The sequence below is a fragment of the Haliaeetus leucocephalus genome, unplaced genomic scaffold, assembly GCF_000737465.1.
Source record: "Haliaeetus leucocephalus isolate CR32 unplaced genomic scaffold, Haliaeetus_leucocephalus-4.0 Scaffold384, whole genome shotgun sequence".
Classification (NCBI taxonomy): Eukaryota; Metazoa; Chordata; class Aves; order Accipitriformes; family Accipitridae; genus Haliaeetus; species Haliaeetus leucocephalus.
Window position 1 is genome coordinate 4,101,163 of NW_010972820.1, and position 20,027 is coordinate 4,121,189.

Genomic DNA, 20,027 nt, shown 5'->3' on the forward strand with positions numbered 1-20,027 from the left:
TGAGAGGTAGACAGACACCAAGTCTGATTAAAAAAACAGACTGCTTTATTAGCTGATTCGGGGTACCCAATCTTAAGGCTAATATTTACTTACCATCTCTGTACATCACCAAATATGTTTGTAAAGAAACAGCCCTAGCTAAAAATTGACAAATAACATCTCGTTGAATGTTTTTCCCCCAGTGAAGTTGGTAAGCATTTACCACATACGTTGTGAGACAGCAATATAGTCAAGAGGGTTAATTTAGCCTGTCCTAACTGTGTCAGAGAATATTATATTTCAGTGGCAAAATCTCTGTGCATTAAATTATGCAAATAAGTTAGGAAAAGTAATTTAGAATAGAGAGAAGCGGTTCCACAGCTACAAGCTGTGTAATTAGATCTGTACTCTGCAGTTCAAAGCTAGCTCTGGTGTATATAGCCTTAGCGCTGAAAGCGTCTGCTGCTGCTCTCCTGAAACCAAAGCTTTTCAACAATAACAAATATACCAGAAAGCAAATGTCTCTAGCTAGGTTACCTCCCAAGAATTTTCTTAAAGTATGAAACAAATCAAACATTTTCACCACAGACTTTGTTTAACTTCACAACAGGAAGTGCCTGCATCCCCCAAGTGTTGCATATTCCATGTTGTAATCTTTCTGAAACACGTTAGTGCATCGCCAAAGCACTGAAAAGTGCGCTATTATTCAAAATACCTGCAAGAACTAGTACTTTTCTGTTATCAGAGACACATAACTAGGTGCTAGTAGGACTTTTCACTTAGAGGAGAAAGAAAAAACACACCACATATACACGTAACAAAAATGTCTAAAGTAATTCATGAAAATTTATAGTCAGGTATTTGAAATCCCTTGAAACACCTTTCTTCTGCCTTGGACAGTACAGATGCTTGCGCTAACTTTTGCTACTGGAAAATGTGTCTTTCAAACTAACATTCTCTAAAACTCCAAAATGGTGCACTCATTGTTCTGGGGAAGCACACTGACTCTTTCAAGTATCTTTCCATCTTCTTGTTAGAGTGCTGGTCACTCGAATGCTTGAGTTCAGCATCTTTGTTTTACTTCACACCTGTCCTTGAGGACAGAAGGCCTAGGTTTTGCCACCCACTTTGCATCACATCTTTCAAAGAAATTAAGAGGTAAGAATGAATTTATTTAATGTAATGTTGATATTATGTAGTTAAGAGACAAGTATATATACTTTATTTTAGCTTCAAGACATTGTTTGGCTTCACCCAGCTAAATCCTTGTAATATGTTCTTTTATGTGGTATACAGTTCTTGACCTGGGTGTTACTTCTACTGAAAATGAACCGTTAGGGATATGGCTCAACAGATCAATCTATCCAACCATTTTCTCCCTTAAGGTCAGCATGAAACCCCCTTCAAGTATTTCACAAAACTCAGTTCCTAATGAAGTTTCAACACTTCTCCCCAAGGAGCACTGACTGCACCTATTTATGTTAAAACCATCATCCTTTGGACCTCATTAAATAGAACTATCTCCTAGACTAAGTACAACTCACTAATGTCTAGCCTCGCTCTTAAGAAATAAAAAAATTGTTTCTCTCGTATGTTGTGATTTCTCCCCAACTCCCAAGATCAGGTTGTGTCACTTACCAAGGCAACAAGAGAATTTGAATTTATTTTCTAATTATTTTAATTCATTTTAGTACATCTTGTATTTAAAAGAGATACTGCATGTGTATTAAAATCTTCTTTTACACTACAGTAAATTGAAGGATTACTATGCTGCCTACAAACTAGTTCTAATGAGACATTTTATATATTCTTCCTTTTGTATAGAAAATCCTTCACAAGTTAAAAGCAGACTGCATTTACTAATCACATAAAATTAAATAATGTACATTAGAATACAGGAATTTTCATTCACGCTTTAGGGGTCAAAAATGCCAAAAAATTCAGCAAGAGTCACCATAAAAACATATGTACATTCAAGAGAAACATTCAGCAAACTGCTGAAGAACAAAGCTACAAAATATCATACAATATTTTAACAGAAAATATTAACTAAAGACAACAACAAAGAAATCTATAATGCTGCATCAGCTAATCAGTACTGTAATGTGATATATTTTGAACTCTTGATAGATTACCATTAATTGGTGTTGCTGCTAAGTTTTGATTTAATTATTCAACTAAATTACTGCTGATCATCCATTTAAACAAAAACTAGGATTTTTGAAAAAAACCAACACTACAGAAACTAATTAAAAAAAAGCTATTTAATATAGCTATTTATCTAATTATATATCTATTTAGATATACCAGCTTTTAATAAATCTTATTTAGTTTACAGATATTTTTACTATCGTAATGTGCACTTGCTCATTTATTTATCTGTAATAATAGTACTTTTTAAAGACATCTGTCCTATAATTTCAAATTTTTTATTTCTTTTAATGTGGAAATCTATTTTTTACTTAAGATGTACCCACCCTAATGAATATTATATGGTACAGTCCCATCTCTGTTTTATTATTACTCATGAAATTCTATGTAAAAAGCTATGGTAAGGACCTTATATTGGAACTACTTTCTTAATTTTCTTCCTATCTGCCCTTCCTTCATGTAGCCTTTTCTGTTCTAAATCTACCCATAAAAAAGGCTCTACTATCGTACATTCTGAAATGCTACCATCTTTCTTATTCTTCATTTTCATTTCTCTTACAGTTTCCTTCTTGATGCACCTCCTGCTCTGCCTTCTCTGACTTGTTACAAACTTTATTGTTATAACTCTATTCTAATTCTCAGTATAAACTTAGTTGCTCCTGGTTTTATTTTCCTTTTCCCTTGTCCTTCCTCTGTCTTTGTTGTACTGTCTCTAGCAAAAGATCTTCCCACTTAACCACAAACTTTTAAACACAGAACTCGTGGAATTATTACCATTTAGTAAACTTTGTTGTAGGTGTCGTAAGTATGTAACATCTTTGGTGGAAAAGAAATACATTTGGAACAGTCATAAATAGTTCCAACAATACACATATTTTAACATATCTTTTTCTTGTTTCTACATAATTTATAGGCATTCTGAAAACTTACTGTCTCAGTGATTTCCAAGTGGCAGGAGATGATGCAAATGGTGTGCAGAATCCCCCATGAAAGGTAGATTCCACCACCACCAAAAATGGCCTTACTACTGTTAGTTATTAAACTGACTTTTTAGGATTATATCTAATAAGACATTTTAGCCTGGAGTGATCAAGGAATTTTCCTTTAACTAGAAGCTGACAGATTTTCTTCCTCATCTGACTTTTTTTCCCTTCATTTTAACATTATAATCTCAACTGAGCTCCTGCTAGTCAGGTTACAGACATGATTTTCTTGTCCTTTTTGAAGATAGGGATGACATGTGCTGTCTTTCAGTTCTCAGGAACCTCCTCTGATCATTGTGGCTTTTCAAGGATTATAAGTGGCTCTGCAATGATATTGGCCAGCTCCTTCAGCATGTGTGGCTGTCTCCAATCAGGTTGCATAGATTTATGCAAGGGTAAGCGTAAGGATAAGTCTTTGCTCTGATCTTTCCCATTTGTCTCAGAGACCTTGGGATTCCTCTAGGCAAATCTTACTGGCAAAGACCAAGGTGAAGAGGACATTGAGTAGCTCAATCTTCTGCATGTCCTTTGACACCAGGTTTCCTGCCCCATTCAGCATTTTCCCTAATTGTCTTCTTGCTGCTGCTGTACTTGTGGAAGCCCTTCTTATTGCCCTTTACATCCCTTGCCAGATTCACCTCCAGATGGGGTTTGGCTTTCCTAATCCTAATTCTGCATGCTCAGACAGTACCTTTATATTCCTGCTGGGTTTCCTGTCCCTGCTTTACCATCCTGTAGGCTTCCTTTTCATGTTTGAGTTTTGTCAGGAGTTTCTTTCTCATCCATGCTGGCCTTAGGCCACCTTTGCTTGATTTCCTGCACATCAGGATGGACCGTTCTTGAGCTTGACAGATGTGATCCCTGAAAATCAACCAGCTTTCCTGGACAACCTGCCATAGGATTCTTGCAGGCAGATCCCTGAAGAGGTCAAAGTGTTCTCCTGAAGCCTAAGGCTGTGGTCTAGCTTTTTGCCTTGTTCTCTCCATCAGAATCCTGAATTCCACCATCTGATGGTCACTGCAGCCAAGGCTTCTCCCAGCATTCACACCCCTAACCTGTCTTTCCCTTTTTGTAAGTTCAAGGTCCAGCACAGCATCAACCCTCACCAGCTCCTCAAACATCTGTGCTAGGAAGTTGTCATCAATGCATTCCAGAAACTTCCTGGATTGCTTTTGCCGTGCTGTATTGTCCCTCCAGCAGATATTGGGGTGGTAAAGTCCCCCAGGAAGACCATGGATAGTGAACATGAGGCTTCTTCTAGTTGCCTGGAGAAGGCCTCATCTACTTTATTCCTGATTAGTGGGTCTGTAGCAAACTCTCACAAGAAAGTTGCTCATCTGCCTGCTGGCTAATCCTCCTCTTAACCTCTCAGCTGGCTCATCATCCATCCCTAGGCAGAGCTCCAGGTATCCCTGCTGAGTTCTCACATAGAAGCAAGTTTCTTGCCATCCTGGCCTGACCTTGCTCAAGAGCCTGTTTCCACTCATTACAGCTCTCAGTCATGTGAGGTGTTGAATCACATCTCTGATCTCAATATGATTTTAGCTCAGCAACTGGATGCAGACCCCTAATTTCTCCTTTTATCCCCATCCATATGCTGCATGTAGCAGTGCATAGGCATTCAGAGAGGCACTCAGTTACGCTCGTGTAAAACACGACATTGTATCTTCTGCCACTATGTAAAAATGAAAGATATAGGGGTTTGGTGTCATTTCCACTCAAAGCTATGGATGAAACAGTTCTGGACCCATAAGTTTGACATTAAGCCTCTAGCATTAAAATAGGAGACTCTGATGGTATCAGACCTCTACACTGAAAAACAATCAGTGTGTATGCAGCAGCATTAATGGGAGGATGACTCTGAGTAAAAAGTACTTGCCCATATGAAACTTCATGACTCTTCCTTTATACCTATACAACAGTTATGCCCATTTTCCACTAACATATGCTGATTGGTTTGTCTGATTTAATTTACATTAGGAAGCCCTAAATTATTAATTACTTTAAAAATTGCAAGCACTTGTGTTTATGATCTTTTTTTATTCTATTTTGAATTATATTAGACAGCCTATAAAATAAACGCTCAGTTATGGAATCAATGCTTAAATATGGATTCTAGACACTAAAGGAAACCTGTTTCAGAACAGTATAATGGGATCTACGCTATCTTCAATTTGTAGCATTAGCCAAATGTATGACAAAATGCAGAGGAAAAATGAATAGAGTGAAAATTAAAGAAGAGGACAAATTCAATAGGACAAACAAACAATACTGACTCCTACAGGTAGTAGAAATTACTCTGAATTCTAATTGACAGGATAGAAATAGAAATATCTATTCTTGTATAGAAAATTAAGCAAGAATAGCTAGTCTATTACTATGCAAATATATGTCATTAGGCAGCTAACAATTGCATTTTTACAGATGTCAATGGACTTGAATGACAATTATTATTTGAAATTATAAGCAGCTTTTCACTGCATCTTTTTTTAGAAAAACAAGATCATGCAATAATTTGTTTCAAGCATTTCCCTTTGTCCTGTTCTGACACTAAATATTTTGTCTTTGTACAATAAAATATGTTTCTATATTATCATAAATTAGATTTTTGACAAATATCACTCTAGAATAAGAGTTGTCATGTCTAGCATATCGCCTCTTATGTTTCCAAACTATTATACTTACATGTAAACCATCCATAATATGAAAAAAATAACCCAGGAGCCAGTAGTGATAAGCAGTTTCTATTCAGCTTTACTGAAGGAAAGGAACATAGAAGACAATGGCAAAATCTTCGTATTTATTACCATTCCTTTTACTTAAGTAAAAAGATTAAGAAAATTGCCATGTCAACCTCTTTATCTTCTGGTTTTGTAAGATCCAGTAACATAAATAAACCTACTAAACAATTAAAGAGCAGAACGGTCAGGTTTTCTAGCTTATTTTTTATCAGTACTGATTTAAAAACACAGACCTTCACCCAGAAGCTTTTTTTTCTCCTAATCAACAGGTTTTCTGCATCATCAGAAAAGTGAAGAACTGCCTTCAAGTGTAAGCAATGTTTTTAATATGAAACTTAATAAAGTTATGAAGAATTTAAATGATGCAATAGTTTGCAAACAATAGTAAACTGTGCTAGAACAATTAGAATGTTCCTTGTAAACCCATACCTAGCCCTTCTCAAGATACCCTCTCCTAAATAAGAATATTATAAATACCTCACGATTAAATACATGAGAGTATACAAATGTAACATATTCTGGAGTCATCTCTTCAGTAACCACAAAGAAAACTATCAACTCCACAGCACTACACATGAGAAATGTCATATATGGAAAGTGAACAGAAGTGTAAAATCAAAAGGAATATCCTGATGCATCTTAGTGTCTTAATAAAGAATATTAATTTCCCATCCTCATGGATTCCTCAACATGTCTTCTGAAGTATCATTTATCCTTGCCATTAAATTCTTACTGGAGAACAAGAAGAAGCTGACAGGGATCCACAGACTTAACTTCCCACAATCTTCTAGACCACTGATGATCTGCAGTTCTGTGTCTGGAAAACAGCCTTCAACACAGAGCTAGTAAAACTCATCCCATAGGCTGCAAGACCAGTCAAGCTGCCTTTACCACACTTGTAAGCCGTACATCTGTAACTTAACACTTAGGTCACCCACGAAAGGCGAACTGGCTTAACATGCAACTATTTATTATTTCATTTAAATATAATTTTAGGCTCTGAGAGGTTACGAATTTGGAATTAAATTTGATTTTTTGTTTTAATGATTCAATGTACATTCATAATATCAGAAGAATAATAAATCTAAATAGTAGCACTTGGTACCTTAAACAGTTGTATTACCAATACTGACATTATTGTGTAGCTGTGCAAGACTACAGACATAAACTGAATAACTCGTGAAGTCATAATTAATGGAAAGATATTAAATTGGTGCTTCTTGTCTACATAAATTCATCATGAACATCTGAATGCATGTATACAGGCACAGATATATAGCACATGAACATTTAGAAGGCTACCTAATTGAAGAATAGTGGGTTATTATATACATATACATCACTTGTTATGGCAGCCATTTCCAGCAATTTCCTCAGCTGTTCATATAGGCAGCTGACAAATTATTAAAGTTTAAAGCCAAACAGATTTGCCCAGAAAATATAGAGGAAAATAGTACATACATATCATTTGACAATACCATGAAACATCTGGTATATAACATTTTTTGAATCGTATCTTCTACACAGCACATCAATATAGTATTTTTAATTAAAGATACAAAGTTTCATTTATTCAGGCATAAGATTATATTAACTATTATATCCTCAAAGTTGCAAAAGGCAGTTATTGTGGAAATGAAGTGCATAAATAAATGATGAAGATGAACGTAAAAACAATGCACCATCACGAAATCAGTTTGTGATTTTGTTAAAGTGAACATACATACAAATGGGCCCTAATTGTGCAAAAACTGCAAAAGAAATTCTACAGAAAACTATCCAAAGAATTCAAGTCTTCAGTTAATCAGCTCACAAAAAAATAACATCTAAAATGATAAGCCATAATTCGGCTATCCTGCCAAACCACTTTACTTTCTGTATTTGCGTATTTTTATATACCTACATACATGTGTGCATATACAAATATAGAAGCAATATAAACACATGTATATGCAAATAAGCTACACCAGGTGATGAAGTAGAAACAATCTGTATAGATACAGAGTTACAAAAACTCAGACTGAAATAAACTCTTTAGGCTGTAAGATGGAAGTCTAGAAAACCAATCTAGATAAAGAATCCATGTTAACAAATCCAGTAACTTTTCAGAGTTATTTGTCCAAAGTATGCTATAAACACTATGTCACCCAGGAAAAATACTAGGACAAGCTTAATTCTCAAGATACTAAATTCCAGAGAGACCTCTGAAGAAAATACTGTTTTATTAAATCTTATCTTATGACACAGCTATAAAAGCATTGTCAACAGTTGCAGTAACTTAGCTTATTAAACTTTTATCTTCACACGGCTTCTGCAACCAAATAACAGCTGGAAAACTGATAATAAAGAAATTTAATCCATCATTTTTACAGATGAAATTAATACCTGTCAAATTCACTTCTGAGAATTTAATATAATAGATTTAAAATAACTACTCAGTGTTTCTTTTTGGGTTAAGATAGTGTTGCAAGAAAAACAAGATGATGCTTCTTCGTATGGCAAAGTTCAAGTCAATTATTGTAAATAGAGAACAATTACAGACAAAGTGAATGCTTTATGTGCAATATATAGCACAGAACCAGTTTTGACTATATAAATTCAAGTGTAATCTGTTTCTAATCTGTGACATCAAAAATCCTGATTTGAAAGAGTGAAGTATTAAAATCTGTGCAAGGTGATACTTGGAAATTAGTCCAAGATTTTTTAAAAATATATAGCATCTCTGTATTACTTCTAATGAACTAAATGCAGAACAGTGGTATAGTACATTTTAATTAAGTACATAAATTCTAATTAATAAAGCAAGCTTGATCTCCAGAAAACGGCATACTAACCACCCAACGCAGACACTAATTAAAAATTTAACAAGTATACATGGCTGCATTCTGCACATTAAAAAAAAAATTATCCAAATTTCATTTTAAAAGATAAAAGATAAAGATTGTCATAGGTATATCAGATGCAGTTGAGACTATACTGAAAAAGCAAAATGGTGAGACAGAAGCCAGCTAAACCTAAGAAACTAATTCAAATCAGAAGAGCAAAAGCTCAGAAACTAACAAGGTACTTGAAAAAGCACTTTCCTTCAAAAGGTTGTTAAGAAAACTGAACTGAAATAACCACAAAATGGGCAGTCTGAAATCACCACTCATAGTGCATCATTGAGAACGGATGGCTTGAATAAGGCTGTTCATTGTTTTAAGTAGTTTTCCTCTGTCCCAGTAGTAAGATTTCCAGCATATTAATTCTAAAAAGGTTGTCATATCTCCATTGGTTTACAGTTCCTAAAGCCTGTTCCACTCAAGTTAACTGAGTTGTTGCTATTGTTGCTAAATACTGCATTCACTTTTGGGTGTTGTGGTGGGCTTTCAACAGCTGTTGACTTTCAAAGATCCAGGTTCTTTGCAACAGACAACCTGGCATCTCTGGCCACCAGAAAAGCTCTTCCTTGCATATTGAAACCACTTCCTGTAAAGCCATGATGTCTCCTCAGTATTTATGTACTGCCACCTTGAGCCTCAATGCCTGAACAGACAGCAAGGGCAATGAGAACCCACAGAAAGATGTCAGAACTTCCACTGAACAGTCAGTTTTTGCTATGAACTGAAAATACCAAGCTCAGTGAGAAAAATGAACTTTCAAGGAGTTTCACTGAGTACCAGACCTAGTGGAAGAAAAGTTAAAACAGACAATATGTCATTTCAGAGTTACACAGAAAACTTTCAAAAGCAGTGGGAAAACACAGACATTCATTGTCTTAAAAAGGAAAAGAGGTTTCAGAAGACAGAATGCCAAAGGCACTCCAAGTTGAAAACTGTAATAAACAGGCAAAATAGCAAATGAGCGAAGTGCATTGGGTAAGGAACCAGGACTGAAACTTAGATATCTGTGGCTGAAGACAAGTGGAGTAACAAGAGTATTGAAGGTCAGAAAAAAACCATACAGGAAAGTAAGGTGCAGAGAATAAATATAGGAGACCTGCTGAAACAACACCAAGGGCAAAGAGAACACAGGATTTCTTTCGAAGGTTTAAGTAATATCAAAAATAATCAGCTATGAGAGAAAGAAAAAAAAAAAGGTTGCAGAAAGAAGAGATGAGTAGTCTGGAGAACGTGGCAAAACCAAGAGAGTTTTATGAGTGCAGTTTGAGGAAGTATTTCATCCAAAAGCTTTCAAAGAAATTTGGCAGCTCCTCTTCCAACTCATAAAGAAAAAAATTAACAACAAGATCCCAAGATATCTTATCTTGATCAAGAGAGAATGTTCAGATGAGGAAAAAAAAAAAAAAGAAAAAGAAAAGATAGCAAACAGTAAGGTTCTGACAAATTCATAAAAGCAAAAGTATTTAAGAGGTGATGGGGACAATGAGAGAAACATATGATCATCTCTTGGTAACCAAGGTAATGGGATAAAATAGCAAAAGGTCAGCAACAGCAGGATATATAACAGATGTGAACCTCTGCAACAGCTGCGACGGTCAGAGTCAAAAAGAGTTAATTCCCCAGGATACTAACTTAAGCAGCTGAACCTTGGCAAAGAGCAACAGCTCCATATTTCTTAGATAAAGGAATTTAATGTAAAGTTAAAATTTACATGTGATATGTTTCAGAGGGAAAAAAAACCCTTAAAAATACTGTTATTTCTCAAAACTCCTAAAAATACTATGTTATTTCTCAAAGCATAACATGACAAGGGTGTTTTGCCCCTCATACATTATGAAGATAAACACAGTATGATATGCATTGTCCTAAACTGGCTAATAATGCAATATTTCAATTTATTATAAAAATGATGTTGATACATATGGTCTTCAGCCACTGTCTTTGCTGATCTCGTGAGGTTCTCTACAGGCTGCCTCAGAAAGGTGCTACCTACTCACTAGAAGTTGTTGCCATTAGATGCCCTTCTCACAGGGCTGTAAAATGTGAAGAACCTTTTTCAGCCGTGTAGCTGAATTAATGCTGTTAATGCACCTAGCCCACTACTGGTGACTGCCTAACAAGAGACAACTGTAATCATTTTGATGGAACGATAATTTTCAGTGACTGAGCCTTCACCCAGTCTTCAAGGGAACAGTATCCCAGAAGATAAATGATGGCAAAAATACTCTACCTGCAGCTGAGCATGGGAGTCATATTCTCTGATGAATGATGTGTACTTTCAGCTTGGTTTTTTTGCTTTGTTTAAAGAATCCTTGGTTTATTAAGAGGTAGAAATAAAACTCCAAAAGTGCAAATCAGTCCAAGACAATCTAACATCTTTTGAGATAATATCAGAACATAGTAAATTCAAAATATGACGTGAAAACAAATATTCACCAGCTAGTATCAAGCACAGAAGGACAGTCCCAGGAAAGCAGACTTAAAAGCACTACAGGTTCTCACTTAAAGCAGTCTTAAGAGGTAGGATCTGACAGAGAAACCTCCTGATGAAGATCTACATTGTTAGTAATCCTACAAAAAGAGCACACTGACTTAAAAAGCACCTGGAAACCTTTGGGACATTTTCTGATCTTACTTCTTCAGTCATGATAAAAACTTTCCATAACAAAAACCCTAGAAAACTCAGTAGGGCAAGCCATCTATCATTATACCTTTCCTCAAGTTAAACAAGAGGAGAATTGTGCTGCAAGACAAATGTTATAGTTTCAGTTGCATTTGGTAATTCAAAGCGAAGCCTACAAATGAGATATCTCATTAGTTTGAGCAGATGGATCAAAATTAAAGGCTGAATCACCAACTCTTAATTTCCCAGTAGCCAGGAAGAGCTTGAAGTCTTGCAGAGGATGACTGTTGAAAAATCAACATAAAAAGCTTCTCTCCATCTGTCAAAACACATGCCTGTAAAATGCAACTACCTCTTACCAGGCTTAGTCTTAAAAAATGGAAACACACGTACATATATTAAAACACATAAACACGTAACTTCAGTCAAGCATCACACTGTAACCTAAAATATAACAGGGACACATCAGCATGACTTCCATAAGAGTAAATTATTTGGTGCTGGCATGGTAGAATTCTTTGAAAATGAGTGAACAGAAGAGGAGATAAACAAAGAATGTTAAATTTAATTTATTAAGACATTCCAAAGACTCTGGTGAAGAATCTTAAAAGAGACAACACTGTGAAAGTTTGATGGCCACAGAAAAGTGTACATTAACTCATGAAACTTTAGAAGAGGGAAAGTATTTTTCTCTGATTCTGGTGTTTCTTTCTTGCACTTCAGTATAAAACAGAGCAGGTAGGTTTTTGGCTCTCTGGAGCACGGCTAATGAGATCTGTGTCTGTCACACATTACTGCCTGAATAGTTGTAAAATTCCAACCATGTCCTGAATTCCACACAGATACACAACTGCTGTGGAATTTTTTTCTAAAGTATTGGGGGAAAGACTTGCATACATCTTTCTAAGAAGTATATTTAGAAATAACCACAGCTGTGTTAAAAAGCAAACAAACTTTGCACACATAGAAAGTAACACAAGTTTGAAGGGAATCACAAGCTAAGAAAAGTAACAGAGCCTGTCGGTAACAGACTGTGGTGAACGTGGACACAAGGTAATGGATTTCTAAAAACTAAGAAAATCAGAAGGCGGCGATAACTTTAGCAGATCAAAGGCTATTCTCAAAATTGTGAAAAGACACTAAAGAAAACCTTCCTAGCATAATAGTAATCATATTCACTCATAATATTAATGTTCCACTATGGGGCAGGCATTTCAATGTAGATATATCTATGTGACTCTTTTTTGGGGGGGACTTTTTTTAACATCTGCAGTTGGATTAATGATTAGACAGATCATTTGTCATAGCATACTCATTAAAAGGAAAAATCCCTAATTTTTAATATGTAGTGCAATACTACATACTATAATTAACTGTATTATACAATGAGCTGATATGCTTGATTCTGCATTGTCAAAGACTGCATACCAGTGTTTGTGTATCATTCATTTCAAGATATGAATTTTTGTTCCATAAGTATCAAGACAAATATGTTTTAAATACTCTGAAGAAAAGTCCAATGTAACTGGTTGGTATTTAGACATGTATTTAAGAGAGTTATGCAACATAGCAGAACAAACATTGTCAAGCAAAGAAAATGCTTAACACTTACAATCAGTTGAATGAAATGAACTAAAGTGTTCTGAAATCAAATGAACATTTATATAGCAAGGGAAACCACACTTCTGCTTTATCTGAAAATACACTCCTTATTTGGTTTGCAATACAATTTTCAGAAATTGAGATTAGCAATAGTGTCTGCTGCTGAAACTGTAACATTAATTAGACTGCAGTTCTTCACTTGACCTCTTTCTGCTGCAGCTCATGCCTTAAAACAAAACACTCATGCATTCAGCTGCCAGTACAGGAACTAAAACTATTCTCAAGCAAAGCTACAAAAACATCTTCTGCTAGAATTAAACAACTTGTTGTACTTCATTTTTTTTCAAATAATATTATATGTGTTTGTAGACAGTTTTTTTCCTCAGTGTGAAGAAAAGAGAGGGGAAGAAAGATGCAATAAATACACCGGAACAGCATGCAACTTCCTGCTGGGAATCCAAGCTATGTTACTTATTTAGACACACTGATCTAAAGAATCTGCTACTTGTAGGTTTATCTACAGCAAATCAAAACACACAAAATCATAACAGGAAATGGAAGATAAGAAACTAAACTTACTTTGGTGTTAGGAATTTGGTAAGGTATGTGCATAATTGACAACGAGGACAAAATAAACTAAAGTTCCCTTGGTACTGCCAACAAATTTTGTTAACAGTCTTCACTTAAGAAAATATCAGCATTTCCATATGTAATCTTCATGAAAGTTTTCTGAATGTAACAGTAACTGATATCAACAAGAGAAGATAAGTAGATGAATGGTGTTAAAGCAGGGGGAGCAGGAGGACTAAGAAGCTGTTGCTGAAGTATTTTTCTCCCCCCAAGTCATAAACCAACTGTTCATCTTTCAAAAAAACCACCACAATCTGAATTTTATGTGAAAAGGGGAAAATGTGCAATTCTTAGTGTGACTGCGTTTCCCTCTTTTATATATAGGTTATTTAGTGAAAAGCCTCTTCAAGGATCATAGTGCACTAGCATTTGTTCCTGCTCTGAACAGGTACCATATCCGCTACAACTACTGCTGCTCACTCTGCTGTATGTGCAAAGTTCTAACAAAAATGAGACATTGTATGGGGGTGAATCAGGAACACAATAATAACAGAATGATAAACTATTCAGGCAAATGAGTTAAGCCCACAATCCTGGCAGAGGGGAGTATCGACTTGAAAATTCACTGCAGAAACCTCTACTGTAAAGCAAAATGAAGGACTACTTCCTTTAAAAAGAAAACAAAACACAAACCCCAGGATATTTCAAATGACAGATGCTAAGCCCTTGTGCACCATGTCTTGAACACTCTGCATAATTCTCATCCCTCATCTCTAAAAGGAGACACCAGAATTTGAAAGATATGGGAAAGGCTAAGAATAATAACTAAGTGCTGTATTTTTTCTTTTTTTAATCATTAAATGTACGTAAGTGTAAGGTCTCTAAACCACTGACCTACTTTGCCTTGTCATTTTAAAAAAGTGACATAAATATACATTAATTACTTTAAGGGAGATAGATAGATAGATAGATAGATATAGTACCAGGAATTTTCATCTTAGCTAGAAGCTAACATTATTCAGCCTGGTTAGATTTTCTTGCATGCTGTTTCTATAAAGTGTTTTCAAGATTAGAGATGACCTCTGAAGTGACATATCTCAAAATAATTAAAAAACCCCCAAACCCCCAAATTCTGAATACATCGTTATGATGATCAAAACTAATTTCTTTACATGTGTTCTGAATGCAAACCAGAGCAAAAAAATAAATACCTGGTGTCCAGCCATTACTTGCTTCAGCACATTTTCATAACATACTTCATCCATATGATTCAGCTGCTGCACCTGAAAAACAAACATCCTACTTCATATTAAAAGCATTTCTATCTTTATGTATTTTCTACCACATATCAAGCAATTTACAGTGATCCATGAAGGAAAACTGTGTTTATGCAATTAAATTTACAATATACTGATTCCCATTTCTAACAATAATATTTTGTTATTCTTAAATTCACAAATAGAATGTGAAAATAAGTAGACAAAATATGAGTAAGGGCAGTGGATAGAAAATTTATTATGTGTCTTTGCTGGTTTTTTTTAATGACCAAAGAGACATAACCCAGTTCTACTCTTTAATTTATCCGTTTCATATTAAGGAATCTAACTTCTACAGGATATTGATGAAATATCCATTTAATACATCATCTTACCTAACATTAAGTCCTTCTGTTTGGTAATATAAAAATAGTTTTTACATTGCAGATATACATATCTAGGAAATTACTGATTGTCAGTTTTTTGCCATAGAGAACAGAAATTTCTTCATAGTTGGGTCATGTACAGGGAAAAGTAGGAGTATTGTGTACAGAGTTTCCAACTATGGATAAAAAAAATGTTTTAGGAAGGTTCCAAAATAGAGTTCAGTTGAAATAAAAAGTATTCTTCAAGCTACTCTAAAGATTTTTTTTTTCTATTTCTTTAATGCATCACAACATAAATAGCATGCATCTACTTGAATGCACCTCAGTATTAAGGTTGTGACAAATCAAAATAAATAAAAGTAGGTCAAAATCAGAGCAATCACTCCATTCCTCATTTGTGCATCGATGTTTTATAACTAAATTTTTTTGACACAAAGAAATTTTTTACAAGAGCAAAGCATGTAAAAATTAAAAAATGGAAATTTAGTAATTTGAGTTATCTAGAATAGCTGGAAGTTGAAAATCACAGCTTTAAAACAGCTTTAGAGGGAAGAAGAGAACATTCATATTTGGAATTGTACAAGTATAGTAATAAAAAGATAAGACAGTATGGACATGAGTGCAAGAGACAAGTAGCCAGTCTAATTATTCTGAAAATGAGAGGTTAGCATTTTAATTAATTATTTTTTCAAATAATAACAAGTGGAAATCCTTAATGAGAAACATACATGGGCAGGGCATAAATACACATGTGGACACACACACACACACACACAAACATAACTTTATGTATTCTTTGCATTTATACCTAGAGAGGAAAACATAAACATGCATAAAGAAAAATAACTGACATTAACAGACCTCTAACTGAAGAAGCCAAACTTTAGTCTTGGTCCCATACGCTCTAAGAGTTTCAATGTACAGAGTTTTAAGAGCTTTCCTGGCTAACTTCTATGCATAGTAAAACCACCATGCTGTCCTTGTCTTTGAAAGCTTGCCTACTGTTTACATATGATTCTGCAAATCACTAATCAGCTCCACTTTTTGGGGGAGTTTTTTTGGATGAAGGATGTCAGAAAGCTGTGGCAAAGCATCTACCTAAAGTAACTAAGAGCCTTCTATCTCCTTGCAACCCATCAGTGTGGATATAGACACAGCATCGATGGCACCTGCTGATGTTCTGCAAGAATTGCTTTTGATTCTGTGGGTTCTTACATTGCTTTCCTCCTCTCATATAGACCAGAAGGATGTTGATATTGGCAATAATTTGGCAGCTTTAGTATTACTATTATCCTGAACAGAATCCTTTTTCAAAGAGGCTTAATACTTCTACTTTTAGTTTGCTATAAAGTGTATTATTCTGATTGCAAAATGTATTTTACTCTATGAAATCTGTAACGACATTCTTCTGAAAAGCAGAAAGAAAAACTCCTGGCTGTGGTATTACCAAAACAGTCTGCCAGGTACTCACATTTCAGAATACTACCTCCTAATATTTCCTTATTGTTTTTTAGAAAACTTACTGTTTTTTAATAATTTCAAACTTTATAGGATTATTCGTATATTTCTTTGATTTTTAAATCACAAATGCTTTCTAAAGCAAGTATGAAGAAATTGAGTCTTTCTTTTTTTCTTACCATACACTGGAAATAAACTAAATATTCAAATCAAGTATCAGGAAAAGATTAAAGAAAAGCAACAGCAAATAACAGTGAAGGTACTTGAAACAATTAATGAAGGTTAAAATATGCAAATCAGAGTAAGCACCATATGGTAAACTATTCTTGTGTGTATAGACTTGAAATGGCTCCCTACAGTTGTAAAGTAAGTTTCTTTCCTGCACTGCAGACGGAATGAACTACTTAAATAACCCAGTAAGAAAGGCAATGTCCATTTTCACAAAAAAGAAAAAAAATGTAAATATCAATTAAGTTATGAAATTAACTTTTGATTGAAAATGTTTTGATTTCTATTAAATTAAATCATAGTAGAATAAGATTTTCTAAAGGTTGAGCTATATAAACTTTAATTATCGGCTGGTGAGATGCATGGGAAATCTTATGGAAAAGTGTTTGTATTAATTTCTGTATTTAAAGAAGAATTATAATTTAGATGTCAAGTGGCACTGCACTTATAATTTTTAATAAGAATATTATACCTGAGTATGGCCTTAATGTTTTCCAAAATGAGCAAGAGCACAAGGAGTAAAGAAGCTTATTTAGGGACTACTTTAATGTGTTTTCTACCAAACATGCACATATGATAGTTGATGGCTTAGCATGCTAAGGTTTTCATCAATAACTTATATCCAACTAGTATTACTGTATGTCATGTTAATATATATATGTATCCAGATTTTATGAATGAATATTTTTCTTATAACATTCCTCATGCATCCTTACAGCCAAACAAGAAGCACCACTGTTTCTAGCAAAATGGAAAACTGAAATGAGAAAGGCAGAATAATCAGCTGGTACAGTGATTCTGCAGTTGAGGGTGATGATTTCTCCTTCATCAAGCAAAAAATAGCAAAGTGGAGGCAACGCAAAGCTAGATATCGTTGTATCCAATTGCAACAAGGCCTATTTACAAGTATTGTAAACTGAGGAAATATGATTCTTAAAGCTCCTTTCAATTATTTATATCTTTATACAGAAGAAAATATGCTTCATGAAACACCTGTAGCATAACAAACCAGTACCCCCTCCACATACATATGTGAAGCATGATCAAATCAAACAGGAATCCTTTCTTTGGCATTCATGATTCTTTACCTTATTGGTTGTCTTAATTCCTATAAAGGTTTGCCCCAGCGGTACAGGTCGGAAACGGCCATCAAAGTAGAATAGTCCAATGCAGGGATTGACGTGTAGAAATGTAGCAACATCAAGATAATTGGGTAATGTAGCTGAAAGGCCCAAAATCCTAATCATACTTTGTGTAGATTCAACCTATTAAAAAACAGAAAACCTGTAAATGATCCAAGTGTTATAAGCCAACAAACCAAGCAGAGTTTTAAAACATCGCTTATAAAACAGTAATGTGAAAGAAGCAGTTAATACTTTATACAAAAGGTGAACAATAGATGTGAGTTAGTGATTATCCTGTATTGAAGAAGTCAGAGCAGTCTGCAATTCCATCAAATCTTGTTTAGTCATCTTTCTATTTTATTGTACTTTTGTCCTCCAAAAGGTTAGCAGTCATTAACTGACATGGAGGAACAATAGCAGTAAAACTGGCTTTGTTAAGAAGGGATAGTCCAATTTATAGGCAAAACTAGGACATATAATTTGGTATCATTTCTTTCTTAGTCCAAATCACACCACAATTCTGAAAAGAAAGAAAAATGTAATTCACATCATTCCTCAGTCTTCGCTTTTGCTTAAACCTTTCCACAACTCTCTTAGACAATCTACCCTAGTTTTCTGCAACAGGCTTTTTTTCTACCTTTAAAAAAAAAATAAAAAAAATTCCCCCGAATGTTTGCATTACATGCCTTCCCATTCGATAAGTGACAGAAATGGTGCTTTACAATGAAATACTCTGTTCCATATAAAAGCCTGCATATTACATGTATTTCCAGGTAATTTTCAAAAAGAATGAAACCATCCAAAAGACTTGAATGAGGAAAGTATGCAAGAATTTTCCCATTTCCTTCTGGAATATTAAGAGCCATGTAGGCTGGCTCACAACTTCGTTACTAGCATAATTATTTAGAAGCAAAGTTCACAGTAATTTTCGTCAGAAGGCTTTTTAGACTCTATAACTGAAGCCATATACAAGGTTCTCAACTTGTCTCAAATGCATGAATGTGTCATGATGAGGAAGGCTGGTAACTTCTACCTGGCTAAGCCCTCTTCAAATCAATATGAGGTTTTACTTAGAATACAGATTTTGAATCACTCAGGTATTTGACTTAAAGTGAAAGGAGGTGCCATGTAATTAAGAGACGAATTAAAAGTTTTCAAAAACGATGATTAAAAAGCACATGGAGAGCATTCTCAAGGAAGATAAAATACACGATACCATAACACAGACCTGGCAAATAACAAGCTCACCAAAATAATAAAACAAATCCCAAAAGAAACCACCCCCCACAACTCTACAGACAGCCTGGTAATGGACACATCCCATGGCAAAAATCTGGACACAAACTGTGGATGTAACCAACTAAACAACACAAAAAACCTGCTGATTGACCCTTTTACACTTATACAAAGAGCAGCCATGCAAAGGAAAGCCCATGTACAACAAAAACTTATATGTAAATGCAAATTTTGAGATGACTGGGACAAATGAGATTTCACTTTCAGAAGTGTTCCCTCTGCAGGGAACAAAAGCAGCATTCACCTTTAAGAGTACAAAGAAGCATTATAATTTCTTACATATCTTTTTAAAGCTGGATTATGTGATGACCTAAGGGCTATAGTCAACCTCAACCACACAGTCTGGAGGTGTTTGAGTTTTGGGTTGTTTTTTTTTTTTTTGTTTTTTTTTTTTTTTTTTTTTTTTGGGGGGGGGAGAAGCAGCTGTTTTTCTTTTTTGTTTGGTTGATTTTTTGGTATTGGTTTGGTGTGGTTTTGGCTCAGTCCCCTGGAGCACCACCTCCTTCTGCACTGACCTTGATGTCTGCAGGGTTGTTTCTCACACTTTTTTCCTCACTCTTCTCTCTCTTTCAACTGCTGCACAGTGTTTTACCCTTTCTTAAATGTGTTTTCCCAGAGACGCCGCCATCTTGGCTGGGGGGCTGAGTGGTGCCCTGTGGCCGGCGGGTTGGAGCCGGCCGGAACCGGCTGTGTCCGGCACGGGGCAGCCCCGGCCTCTCCTCACAGAGGCCGCCCCGCAGCCCCTGCC

General features: G+C 35.1%; 1 protein-coding gene across 5 annotated transcripts in view; it reads right to left on the minus strand.

The window, feature by feature from the left end:
• ASCC3 (activating signal cointegrator 1 complex subunit 3) overlaps nucleotides 1–20,027 on the minus strand; it is a 260,015-nt gene that overhangs the window by 138,994 nt on the left and 100,994 nt on the right. For all 5 annotated transcript variants that reach the window (XR_774729.1, XM_010573373.1, XM_010573372.1 and 2 more), the window contains 2 exons: nucleotides 17,948–18,124; nucleotides 14,743–14,814 (listed from right to left, as the gene is read on the minus strand). Coding sequence is in view for 4 of the 5 variants with exons in the window: in XM_010573373.1 (XP_010571675.1) it covers nucleotides 14,743–14,814; nucleotides 17,948–18,124 (249 nt within the window). In the remaining variant the exon portion in view is untranslated. The remainder of the gene's footprint in view (nucleotides 1–14,742; nucleotides 14,815–17,947; nucleotides 18,125–20,027) is intronic.